Here is a 13,314-nt window from a genome sequence, read left to right as displayed (position 1 = left end):
TACAGAAGAACCATGTATCTTTTTTGTATTAAGAAGAAGAAAGAAAATACAATTCAAAACAACTGGACCCCGTTGACAAGCCTCTCATGAACACCTGATGTGTGACGTACATATACAGACTAACGTGTAAAGCTTTACGGTACAGATACGGTAGTCGTATACACTAGTCAACTCTGAAACTCTGAACAAGATGCTCTGGATTCTATCAGGTCCATTCCTCTGCACGCGAACGCGACCAGCTCATCAGTTCCTCCGCTGCTGGCCTCACGGCGAGTGCCGGTCGTTGGCGTCGGAGCCCGGGTAGTCCTCCAGCTCCAGATCCATCCTCCCGCCGCCGCCGCCGCCGCCGCCGCCGGCCCCCTCCGCTTCTCCCTCCACGACGGCCTGAATAATGACCAAAACGATCATGTCAGAGTTCTGAAACTACTGGACCGGAGCCCCTAAAAGTTTCACCAATTACCAGCACAGATCCTAAACAACTGTGATCGATCAGATCATACTACCACCTGATCGTCTGCGCCGCACGAAGGCGGAGCTGCTCTGGTACCCTGTCCCTGCGTGACCTTCGATCCTACGTCATGGTGCACGAGCAACAGAAACATTCAGAGTTGAGCACGAGCAACAGAAATCTTCAGAGTTGAGCACTGAGAGGGCAGAGGGTTCAGGTCACATACCTGGAGGGAACGCAGTGCCAGCAGCTGCATCTGCATGGATCAGATTCAGGCAGCAGCACAAGGCCAGGGCGACCACCGCCAGGCGCATCGCGGTGAGCCTCGCCATCTCTCTTCTCCTCCTCCAGGCTTTCTTGAAACAGTTGCTGCGCTGCCAATCACTGTTCTGCTGCATCCATGGGGTTCACATGGAGCTTCCGGGTCCTTGCCTATTTTATAGCGACGTTGCTAGCTGTGGAAGAAGATGGGCAGAGAGATAGAGGATTCTGAAGCAGCATCCATGATGGTCGGTAGCTGTAGCCCATCTTCGCTATATAAGCGGCTTTTCGGAGAGCAAAGTGCCTCATTAGCACACAGGGTGAGCTTTTTTTTCTGTACCTAGAAAAGTTGGTAAAGCTCCTAAAAGCGATCGTGGGCTCTAACCTAAGTGGGGGAGGGGGTGAATTAGGCACTATTAAAATCTTAACCTATGACTCTATCTAGTTTGCACAAAACTTAAACTAGATCAAACTATCTAGATGTGCAAATACGGATCATCTTAGTGTGAAACCTTCATCCCAAAAGAGTTTTACAACCTACAGCCAATTCTAACAAGATACTACACTAAGAAAGTAAATGCACGCAAGTTGCAATATGAAATGCGGAAGCTTAAAGGGAAGGATGAGAGGAAGCGAACTCTCGACACGAGGATTTATCCCGTGGTTCGGATTGCCACAAAGGCGCCCCTACGTCCATGTTGTTGAAGCACTCACGAAGAGTATCGCTTCCCGGCAATCAAGTCTCTTCCGTGAACACAATCACGGTCACCTTGATCCCGATCTTCACTAAGGGAGATTGCCCACGAAGGAGGGGTCTCCGTCCCCCGCACAATATCGTCGACGCCGCTCCACACCAAGCCGGAGGGTCGTTGACTTGCCGGCGAGCCACCAATTGCTCCAAGGGGCCAGCACACCGTAATACAAGTGTGGTTCACTCTAGAACCAGCCACAAGGATCTCAACCTTGCTTGTTCACTCACTCAAGAGCTAATCTAGTACTCACACTTTACAAAGTTAGTGCTAAAACCTAATGATATGATCAATGAGCTCTTGTATGGTTTGGAGGTGTTTTTAGGTGTGTATTAGATGTCTTGGGACTCTAGCAAACTCAAAATAGCCGGGGTGAGGCGTATATATAGGCCACCAACTTAAGAGAACCGTTACTAGCCGTTGGCCAGTTTTCTGCGTAGGCATCGGAACTTCCAGTGCATAGGGCATCGGTTCTTCCGGTCACTCTGCGCTCTGAAGTAGCCGTTGGCCTCTCTGACACTGCTGCAGCAACTTCAGGGACCATCGGATGAACCGATGCTATAGCGTCGGAACTTCCGGTGATATTTGATCTTCATATAGCCGTTACACCTTGCTGACGTCATTGTACCGACGCATTGCTCCGATGGCCATCAGTTCATCCGGTGTTGAAAGCTTGGCTACTGCACGCTTGACATCGTCTCTGGAATATGGTACATCGATTGCACCGATGCCTCTGAATGGACCGTCGGTTCAACCGGTGCTGCACTCTTTCTTCAGTTGATCTTCCCTTGATCTACAGGGGCGCTCAGACTTGCACCGATGACAGGGTGTCGGATCTTCCGACAACCATCGGATGCACCGATGCTCATGCATCGGTTAAACAGGTGCCTCCGGATTTCCACTATACTTTTACACCTCTACGGCGGATTGGACTTGTTATCTTGATGGTGGATTGGACTTGGCGTCTCGACAATAGATTAGACATTGCGTCTTGACGATGAATTAGACATGTTGACTCATATCCATGGGACCTAAAAACTCCTACAAGTGTAATCTCACAAACTCATTAGTCCCATTGATTATTGTAGCGAAAATGGCCTCTCATGCCATATTTCAATATAATGTTTTGGTGATTGATATAGACAACACAACACTTGGACTAATATGATTGTTAAGATGACCATTCTCAGGCTTTTAGGTTCAAGTGATGACAAAGAGAAGATAGGCATAGCTAGGCCCGAAGGGCCCCACCTATGGTGGTTCCGCTAACCGATTAGCGGACGGGGGTCGAGGGGGAGCCGCCCCTCGCGGGTCTCAGGGCAGCGCCCTGAAACCTCTTCGGTCCAAAGGACAAGAATTGAAGAGATCGTGAAGAAATCCAAGTCAAAGAAATCAAGACAGAGATACTTTAGTATCACCGGTTAAACCGACGCTGAGAAAATCACATACGTCGGTGCATTGACTTGGAGCACACCAGGAATTTTGGTTTCACCGGTTGAACCGACGTTAGGGAATTTGAATACGTCGGTGCAATGGACACAGTAGCTGAGGCAAGGTCTATACACCGGATGAACCGACGATTGGGTCTTGGTGAACGTCGGTGCAGTTGTCCAGAGAGTTGGTTTTTCAGAGTTCATAGGACAACTACACTCACTGGTTAAACCGACACAGCATCGGTTGATTGCCTGTACACGTAACGGCTAGTTTTTGAGGCGGGCAGTTTAGTATCACCGGTTGAACCGACGATAGCTTTTGGAGGTGCGTCGGATTAACCGGCGTTTAGTGTTTTTCTAGCAGCTTTTCTCCAACGGCTATATTTGCTTGGGCTGCCTATATATACCCCCAAGGCCGGATCATTTGAGGGTGCTGGAGTTGCTGAAAGCTTACTACACTTGAAGAACACCTCCAACCACCATAGAGCTTCATTGTACATCATATAGGCTTAAGCACACTTGTGAGAGTGCTTAGTGCTTGATTAGGCTTAGTTCTTGAGAGAACTAGCTTGAGTGAAAGTCTTGCTGTGGCAAGCATCTTGTGTACTCGTCGTGTGACCCTCCGACTTGGTGTGGAGAAGCAACGACACTTTGTGCGGGGAAGGAGACCCCTCTTGGTGAGAAGCTCCAATAGTGAAGACGGTGCCGTTGGTGACGCTTCGAGAGAGACGGTGGCGGTGGCCTTGTCTTGGTGACTTGGGGTCACTTAGCCTTTGCTTGCCAGGAGACTTGGTGGCGAACGCAAGACGGTGATCAAGCGAAGAGACTCGGCATCACACTTGTTCGTGTTGGACAAGTGGCCGTGGATGTAGGGAGGGACTTGGTGTCCTAACCGAACCACGTTAAATCGGGTGTCTTCACGGGAGTTTGCATATTCTCTCTCTTACCTCTTTACTTACGTATTACGTTTCCACATTTACTCTACTTTGCGTGTCTTTACTTTCCTAGTTAGTTTGATTAGGATTGGCTATAGGTTGCAAGTCTTTTAGGAGTAAGTAGAGAGTAGCATAGATAAACCTTAGTCATAACTAGCATGTGTAGGACGTGTTAGGTTTATCTCATGCAAATAGATTGAGCCCTAGAATAGAAAGCGATTAGCGACCCTATTCACCCCCTCCCCCTCTAGGGTCGGACACCCCGGTGATCCTTACAATTATGTTGTCACTCGATCACCAAAATCACAAACAAATGGCCTAAATGGGGCCATGTTCCTTACAGCTCCTGAAATGGCTTAAGTAATGGCTGATCGATCCTCGTGGGTTGGTTCTTGCGCATTTGCATCGGCAGGGGCTCTGATCGAAACGCAATCGTACCGAATTTCCTCGTTCGGGATGCGAAAAGGCGGTGCGAGAAGCCGAGAAGGTTATGTCATGTAAAAGATGGCAAAAGGAGGAACATGGAAGACAAACATGATTGGATAGAAATGACAAGGTTGGGAGCAGATGAAAAAGATGAATTTACAGGAAATTTGTATTGGGATCAAGTGGAGATCTTATCGTTGTACAGTGCACTATCGCTTGCCTATTGGGCGCTGACGTGGCGCAGATGATGCTGGGAATTTTTGCTGCTGCCCGAGGACTGCCTCAGCTCAGCTACCCACCAATCATGTAGCGGCTTTTCATATCGATGTAGGCAGTGTGAGCTGCAGACTTCTATTAAACTAAACAGAGTCCATTTGCTTTAATCATGTAGTGGATTCAGCACTCATAGATAGTTTGTGAGCCTCCACTAAACCTAATTTACCTTATCTGATCAAGTAACAACAGTACTTAACAACTCATTGTGTTAGTGTGCCTCAATTGGAGTTTGATAGCTATGCAAAAGTTATTCTTGTGAATTCTGACACCAAAGTTTGTCTTCAGTGAAACTGCAGGAACATGTAGGTAGAACTTTGGTCGAACTGCTGAAAGGGTTGAAATAAGTGCCAGCATATATTTGTCAGTGGGTAGATGTTACCACTGAATTTCACTACGTTGATGAGCCATGTGTATTTTTAGCAGCTTGTTTAAGACACTCAAATACAACAATGGATTGTTTTATACTTTGTTCAGAACTTCAGACAATGTCCATGCAATGGACTAGTCATTTCTTTAGAAAGTAGTTGGCAGACTTGGCCGTAGTAGACACGTTTTGTTATTAGTTTTTTTTAATGAATGAGATGAAGACAGTACAACGAATGATGGCAGCAGCTTACTCCTCTAATAGCCGCAGGGGGGAGGGGGCTATGAGTAACAGAAGGAAGTATAGAGAGGAGGAGTCACCGGTTTCCTTCCCAGGGAAGGAAAAACATGATAGCGAAATCCCTGAGGAGCTTGTTGATGGGGTTAAAAACATGGCTGTGGATCCCAGGTTACTGGACCTGAATGCACAACCCTCTGAACATGAGCCAGGGAAAGTGTCAGGTCTGGATTCCTACTTGGGTTCCAGTGACACCACAGGTGGTGGTGCTCTGGAGACAAACGAAACAGAACACCTCTCCATGCTAGAAAGGTTAGCAGGGGCCAAAGGGACTAAGATGGGTACTGCTGGGGACAAGAGGACTGTGCTAGGTGTTCGCAGTGCTTCTAAGGACAGTGAGAAGGCGAATCGCAATAAGAAAGCAGTACACATTGCAGCCACCATACAGGAGCTTGAGGAAGCTGGACTGATTGCGGAAGGGTTGAAAATTAAAAAGGAAAGTGTCTGGGTTGAGGAGGCCGATCGCTCGACAGGTGTGAAGGATGGTGAATCCCCTGCAAAGCGCAGCAGACGACCCCCTTCGTGCACCACACCCCTGACGGGAGCTCGCGACGAGTCCCGTCAGGCGCAATGAATGCGTTGGCATGGAACTGCCGGGGGGTGGGGAACTCCCCGGTCAGTTCGTGATCTTGCTGCATTCGTGCAGTCCTACCACCCCAAACTGGTATTCCTCTCGGAAACCAGGCAAAGCGAGGAACAAATGCAGCAACTTCGTTGGAGGCTTGGTCTTACAGGTTGTCTTGCGAGAAGCTGTGTGGGGAGAAGTGGCGGTGTAGCCCTGTTCTGGGAGGAATCGCTGATTGTTAATTTAGTTACTATTTCTGACAAGGCAATCGATGTGTCAGTTCAGGAGTGTCCGGCCTCCCCGGTTTGGAGGATCACCTTTATTTATGGGGAACCAAGAGTACAGGACAGACATCTCACTTGGGAATTCATGAAGCGGATTAAATTTAGGGACAGTAACCCTTGGGTGATGATGGGGGATTTTAACGAAACAATGTGGCAGTTTGAACATTTTTCAGAAACAAAAAGAGGTGAGCGGCAGATGGAAGATTTTAGGGATGCACTGGACTTTTGTGAATTCCATGATGTGGGTTTCTCGGGCCTTCCCTGGACCTATGATAATAAACAAATTGGTAGACGAAATGTCCGGGTTAGGCTGGATAGAGTGGTAGCTACTGAAGCTTGGTCCAAGCTAACATGCTTCGGTTGAGCATCTTGTTTCACCATGTTCGGATCACTGTCCGGTGCTCCTGCGTTTGGGGCCGACTGAGCAAAGAACAGATAGTCGCAAGATCTTCAGATATGAGATAATGTGGGAACGGGAGTTGGAACTAGGAGATGTGGTGCTAGCGGCATGGGACAATGTCTCCACTAAATCGGACCTGGGATCCATTGCCTCTACTCTCAAAGGCGTGATGTGTTCCCTATAGGAATGGAGCAGGGAGAAATTCGGATCAGTCCGCAGGAAACTGAAGGAACTGCGCGACCAGTTAGCCCTCCTCCAGAGTCAGAGCGACGATGCTAGCAGGAAAAAGGCGAAAGAAACTGCCGATGAAATGAATGAAATGCTCTATCGTGAGGAAATGATGTGGCTGCAACGCTCGCGTGTTTCTTGGTTAAAGGAAGGAGATCGTAACACCAAATACTTTCACCAAAAGGCAGTCTGGCGTTCTAGAAAAAACAGGATCTGTCGCCTGAAAGCTAGCAATGGGCAATGGTGTGATGACCCAAAACAGATGGCTGCAATGGCCCAGGATTTCTTTAAATCCATGTACACACGAGATGACAACGTTGATCCGGAGGTGCTAAAGCAATATCTACCAGAGCGTGTCTCCAGGGATATGAATGAAAAGCTCTGCATGGAATTCTCGGATGAGGAAATTGGAAATGCTCTATTTCAGATCGGCCCCCTCAAAGCTCCGGGCCCTGACGGGTTCCCGGCAAGATTTTTTCAGCGTAACTAGGGGATGATGAAGGAAGATATCATACGGGCAGTCAAGGAATTCTTTTCCACCGGTTCCATGCCTGATGAGGTAAATGATACTACTATAGTTCTAATTCCTAAAGTTACTCATCCTTTTGTGCTAAGTGATTTTAGACCCATTAGTCTGTGCAATGTCCTGTATAAAGTCGTCTCGAAATGCCTAGTGATTAGACTTAGACCTCTCCTTCGGGAGCTTATCTCACCACACCAAAGTGCCTTCATCCCAGGGAGGCTCATCACAGATAATGCTCTTATAGCCTTCGAATGTATCCATGCCATTCAAAACTCCACTTCGGCAAGAACAAATTTCTGTGCCTTTAAACTGGATTTATCCAAAGCGTTTGATCGAGTTGACTGGGGCTTTTTAGAAAAAGCGTTAGTGAAGCTGGGCTTTAGTAGTACTTGGGTGCAATGGACAATGGCTTGTGTTTCGTCCGTGCGCTACTCCATTCGCCTCAATGGGGTCCTGTCTGAACCCTTCCGGCCGACCCGTGGTTTGCGCCAAGGAGATCCTCTTTCACCGTACCTATTTTTGTTTGTTGCTGATGCTTTATCGCTTCTGTTAAAGAACGAAGTTACACAAGGCAATGTGGAGGTCCTGCGTATTTGTCGTAGCGCGCCTGGCATCTCTCACCTATTATTTGCAGATGATGCTCTACTGTTTTTTAAAGCTAATGCGCAGCAAGCAGAGCGTATAATGCAGGTGCTACAAGTTTTTCAGTCAGGGACAGGCCAACTACTGAGCCCGGCAAAGTGTTCTATATTGATGCGTCAGTCGCTGGACAATCTGATGAAGGAACAAATTCGTTCAACACTGGGAGTTGAACGCATCGAGTTTGAAGCAAAATACCTGGGCCTGCCCACACCAGATGGAAGGCAAAAGAAAGAGCGCTTCCAACCAGTTAAAGAGAAGCTTGCAAAAAGGATTACATCCTGGTCAGAGAAGTACCTCTCTTTGGGAGCTAAGGAGGTGTTAATCAAATCAGTCGCCCAGGCGATACCGACCTATATGATGAGTGTGTTTCAGTTATCGGCCTCCCTGTGTGAGGATTTAGAGCGCACTATCAGGAAGTATTGGTGGGGTGAGGATGGGGATCAGAGGACCCACTGGCTAGCATGGGAGAAATTCACGAGATGCAAAGGCCGAGGAGGACTGGGTTTTAGAGATCTCAAAATCTTTAACCAGACACTGTTGGCCAGACAAGCATGGAGGTTAATTGAGCATCCTGACAGCCTCTGCGCCAAGCTGCTGAAGGCCAAATACTTCCCCAATGGTGATCTGCTAGATACCGCTTTCCCATCTCAAGTGTCGCCAACCTGGAGGGCCATCATGCACGGCCTAGAGCTTTTGAAGAAGGGAGCAATCTGGAGGATTGGGCGTGGTACGGACGTCAAAATCTGGCGCCATGCGTGGATCCCGAGAGGATTTGAACTAAAGCCGGCTGGTCGGAAGCGTCCTTGCCGATTAAAGTGGGTCAGCGAGCTGATTGATGAGGAGTCGAGAAGGTGGAAGATAGATGTGTTGACGAGATACTTCCATCAGCACGATGTGGAGGTAATTAAGAAGATCAAAATTCCTTGGCGGTCGTCAGAAGATTTTGTGGCCTGGCACTTTGAAAAATCTGGATATTTCACTGTCCGGAGTGCGTACAGACTGGGCGTCAGTCTCAGAGACATTGACTCCAACCTGGGCTCATCAAGCAGTCATCCTGATGGGAGCAGACCGGTGTGGAAGAAGTTATGGAGCTTGCCGATCCCCCACAAGGTCCGCATCTTTGCGTGGAAGCTGATCCATGGAGGGCTAGCGACTAAAGCCAACAAATTCAGGAGGAAATTGGAGCCAACAGCAACTTGTTCCATCTGTGGCTCAGGGGAGGAAACGGAGTTTCATGCTGTCATGTGCTGCCCCCACGCGAAGTCCCTGAGAGATGCCATGAGATCCTGCTGGCCAATCCCGGGGAAAAGGAGCTTGGACTTACTGGACCTGAGTGGCTTTTAAATGTGATCAACACGTCAGATCCTGACGCTGCAGCCCAGCTGATTCTCATCCTGTGGCGGGCATGGTTCGTCCGCAACAAATGGGTCCATGAAGGCAGGTGGATCAACGGAAAAACCTCAGCCGAATTCCTGTCAAGCTATTGGGATTCCCTGTCCGTTATCCGGCAAGGAGAGGCGAATGACTCAAAGGGCAAACGACCGATGGTGGTCACTACTATCAGGTCAATTGAGAGGAAGCCAAAGGTCAGTAGCACCTGGACGAAGCCAAATGCAGGATGGGTGAAGATTAATGTGGACGGCGCCTTCATGGAGGGATCGGAGGACGCTGGCATCGGTGTGGTGATTCGCGACAGCTCCGGCTCGGTACTACTAACTGCTTGGAAACATGTTTCTGATGCAGGTTCGACAGAGGAGGTGGAGGCGCTCGCCTGTAAGGAAGGGCTGACCCTGGCTGCCGAATGGGTTACGCTCCCTTCGATCCTGGAGAGTGACTGTGCAAACATCGTCAGATTTCTGTCCCAGCCGGAGCGGCAGAGGTCACCTTCATCTTTCACGATCCAGGAGGCACTAGAGGAAGCGGCCAAGTTACCGAGAGTAGAGTTTCATCATGTTGGGAGAGAGCTTAACTCTGTTGCTCATTCGCTGGCGCAGCTTGCGAGACGCCTAAACCATTCTGCGGTCTGGCGCAATCGCTTCCCTTTCTGTGTCGAGCAGCTTGTTGCTTGAGATGTAAACCCTTCAGTTAATTAATGAAGCTCTCTCTTTTCGCAAAAAAAAAAAAGACAGTACAACGACTATATTTACCGAGTCAAGTTGATCAAGAAATTGAAACGGTTTGTGTGTCTTGGATGATCACACAAAACAATGACATCCTTACGATCCCAATAGTTGACATTTGTAGGGAAGAAAACATGAATAAGTACCCATCCAGATCGTCGTCGTAATCTCGGAATAAGAGTCAAGTTAAACAGCAAGGCCTTGGAATAGTATGAGAATTGAGAAGACAAACGTAGAGAAGTTGCAATAGTTTAAGGATCAGTAATTTTCTGCCTGCTTGCTCTACACTTTTCAAGGTCTTGAATCTTTTCCAGACAATATTTGTCTCAGCCTCCCAGGTCTTGAGTCTTGATCTTACCAAAGAAATACTGGCTTCCCTGCAACTTCTGAACAATTTCCCAAGGTCGGTCGTTGCGTCTCACTTGTGGTACTTCTTTAGTTCTTTTGTTCGTAATTCAAACACGCACAGACCTTCTCCTGGTTCTCAGTTTTTACTTACTTTTCAATCTGGATTCTGGACAACCACCAGTCCACCACAATGATTCTACTACAAAAAAGTGTAATACTGTTCATAACGTATTTTTCAAATTATTATAACTGAGAAAATACACAACAAAAAATACTTTCAGGGCATCAAGAAAGGCCTGGAACTACTGGACTGCCAGCCCAGGCTGCCTGGTTTGGACCGGGTCCAATCTGCTGGCCTGCTGATGACCTTGGGTCAACTACTCTTTTATGCCGTTCAGCCCATGCCAGCCCGTAGTTGGCAATCTGTTTTCTCATGACTATAAAAAGAGAGAAGGAATATTTAATAGCTTAGAAATAGCTTCGAGTCAAATTTTACAATTTTTTTCGTAACAATTTGCTTTTTTAATTTGGTCTGATATTTCCAATATATCTTGTTTATCCTATTTATCTATGACCTTCAATAAATTTTTAATTCCGGTAACGAAAACCTTAGGACGATAACTGCCTGCTAATGGAACCAGACGGTACACTCTGGTTTCCACCCAGAAGGTGGTTTGTACCCAATATTTTCTTCCCTAGTTAGGGCGTGTTTGGCAGGGCTCCACTCCAGCAACTCCAGAAACATGTCGTGTCAAACACATCCTGCTCCAGCAACTCCAACTCCAATAAAAACCTGGAGTAAGGGGCCAACTCCATGTTTTTTTTTGAAGCTCCTCAAGAGGTGCTCCAAAAACATCACTTTTAGACCTACTCGTGGAGTCACCATTGCCATTGATTACACAACATACCCCTTTGTTTCTGGTAAAATTCAAAGATAAAATGATGAGCTTTGCTACGGTACACTGAAATGACTGTGGACCGTTGATATAATATCATATTACTTCTTAAGAGGTAATATTTTTATATTTATTTTATGTATTTTAAATCAGAAAATAGAGGACTAGATCTAACTTGCATGTATGATTAGGTGAGATATCGTATTTCTGTTTTTTCTCCAGATGATCTGCTGACTTTTAGTTGAGACAATAAATTTTTTTTATCTACTTCATGCACGTCACATACCGGTAGCAGATTGGGTGTAATAATTTTTTTTGCCATGACGTGACATTTGCCAACCACATTACTGTTTTCCCCATATGATGTGCCGTCGAGTGGGAGAGACCAATGTGTTGCTCGGCCGCTCGGCTCGGATGCGGGTGACTGCAACCTCTGGTAGCAGCCCTGGTGCCGATGGGGTGGCCTGCAGGGGCAGTGCAGGAGGCGGCGGCGGCCTCTAGGTAACATAATCTTAATTTTTTTAATGAAAGGTAGGAGCACATCATATAAGAAGAAAAAACATTCGTACTTAACGCGCCGAATCGAACACCACCACCCCACAATCAATACACGCAAACAACACACCCAACAAAACACTACACCACCACAAACTGGGAGAAGAAGCAAAAGAAACCGCCGCGAACTACGCCGTCGTCGCCAACGCTTGCCATGCCAAAAAAATGCGGCTCGCTCCAAGTCTGAGCGGCACCTCGAACTCCTCCACCATGGGAGATCACCCTCAAGCCACACACACGATCGTTAATCCACACACAGAACCTTAATCCATGAGCAGCTACCGAATCCATCACCCGAGATTAATTACAGGAAACAGGGTAACGGAATCATGAATCTCGGAGGTTTGTGGAGAAGAACTGAATCAGGATCAGGATCGGGACTATGGATTAGCGACGAACAAGATGCAGTCGAGCTCGGGCATGGCTGCCGTCGGATAGGACTTTGATTTTGCCTATCGCCGCATCGGCGTGCCTCCCAGCGGATAGAGAATAGAGAATAGAGAAGGCGGGTCCCAGCGGATAGAGAATAGAGAAGGAACGATGGCGCCTGCGGGACGGCGAGAGTTCCGGCATTTTTTTCTTTTTTCAGATTTTATTAATTATTTAAATGTTTCTAATTATCTAATAAGTTGACGGATGTGATTCATTTGAGCTCTTACCTCCTAGAAGGTAACCGGTGTACCATAGCAAAGCCCTAAAATGATTTTTTTTGCAATGAATAAAAAGACAAGGATTTTTCTACAATAGAAACATGTTAGCATCTAAATGAAAAGAACATACAAATTGCATAAGCTGAAGAACATCAAAACATCTCAGGAGCCCCGAGCCCACTGATAATAACATCATGTTCAAACTAGCACGGCAACATCAGTGCTTACGATTGTGAAATTTTCAAAAACAAACAAAAAAAAATCGTGTGTGTGTAAAGTGAAGTACTCCGCACTTTCCAGGAAGCCTCCACTATCACTGTGAAGAAGGTTACAAGAAAGAACAAATACCAAGACTAAGTTAGTGTTGTTTCTTAAATCAGCTAAGACCGTAGACTCTGAATCAGTCGGTCAAGATCTTCTTGCTGTCTGCTATCCTTCAACACGTATTTTTCAGAGAGGAAACATCTTGTCATCTGCTTCGATGTTTCAGATTAATTCTGCTGAAACAGCCAACAAGATGACAACAACATCTTTCCTATATAACCTCCGTCGCAACATCTCCCTTCTCTCATTGAATTTACTAACTTCATTTTTTTTCTGACAGCAGCTTAGTCTCACCATAACAACAACAACAACTTTCAACAAACATCTTAAGCTCAGAAGCTTACGAAGCGACATCAATGGAGAAGTCAGCAGCCACTGCAACAAGCCAATATTTGGAACCCTTTTTGCAGGAACCGTGTGGTATCATCTTCTTCCTCCAGTTCCTCACATGGTGCATCTCAATGTTCAATATGTTCCTCCCCAGCTCATGCCAATCCTGCAACTGTAGTCCCGCCGGAAAGGCGGCACCGGAATCGGTTCTTGCCAAAAGAGAAGTAATCAAGACAAGGAATATGAGTAAGGACGATGAC

At 47.0% G+C, this 13,314-nt stretch overlaps 1 protein-coding gene across 1 annotated transcript; it reads right to left on the bottom strand.

Moving 5' to 3' along the window:
- On the bottom strand, nt 1-994 carry LOC120685319. The gene is made up of 3 exons (XM_039967162.1): nt 675-994; nt 507-571; nt 1-384 (listed from the first exon to the last, which is right to left on the bottom strand). The coding sequence occupies exons 1-3, from the start codon at nt 844-846 to the stop codon at nt 265-267; spliced, it is 357 nt and encodes a 118-aa protein (XP_039823096.1). The 5' UTR covers nt 847-994; the 3' UTR covers nt 1-264.
- Between the last annotated feature and the right edge of the window lie 12,320 nt (nt 995-13,314).

The sequence above is a fragment of the Panicum virgatum genome, chromosome 8N (genome assembly GCF_016808335.1).
Source record: "Panicum virgatum strain AP13 chromosome 8N, P.virgatum_v5, whole genome shotgun sequence".
NCBI lineage: Eukaryota > Viridiplantae > Streptophyta > Magnoliopsida > Poales > Poaceae > Panicum > Panicum virgatum.
This window is presented reverse-complemented; position numbering and strand designations above follow the sequence as displayed.

Coding starts and splice junctions, on each gene's coding strand:
- LOC120685319 (XM_039967162.1), bottom strand. CDS start 846: ATGCAGCAGAACAGTGATTGGCAGCGCAGCAACTGTTTCAAGAAAGCC. Junction 572..674: donor TGGCACTGCGTTCCCTCCAG/GTATGTGACCTG, acceptor ACCATGACGTAG/GATCGAAGGTCACGCAGGGA. Junction 385..506: donor CGTGCGGCGCAGACGATCAG/GTGGTAGTATGA, acceptor GTCATTATTCAG/GCCGTCGTGGAGGGAGAAGC.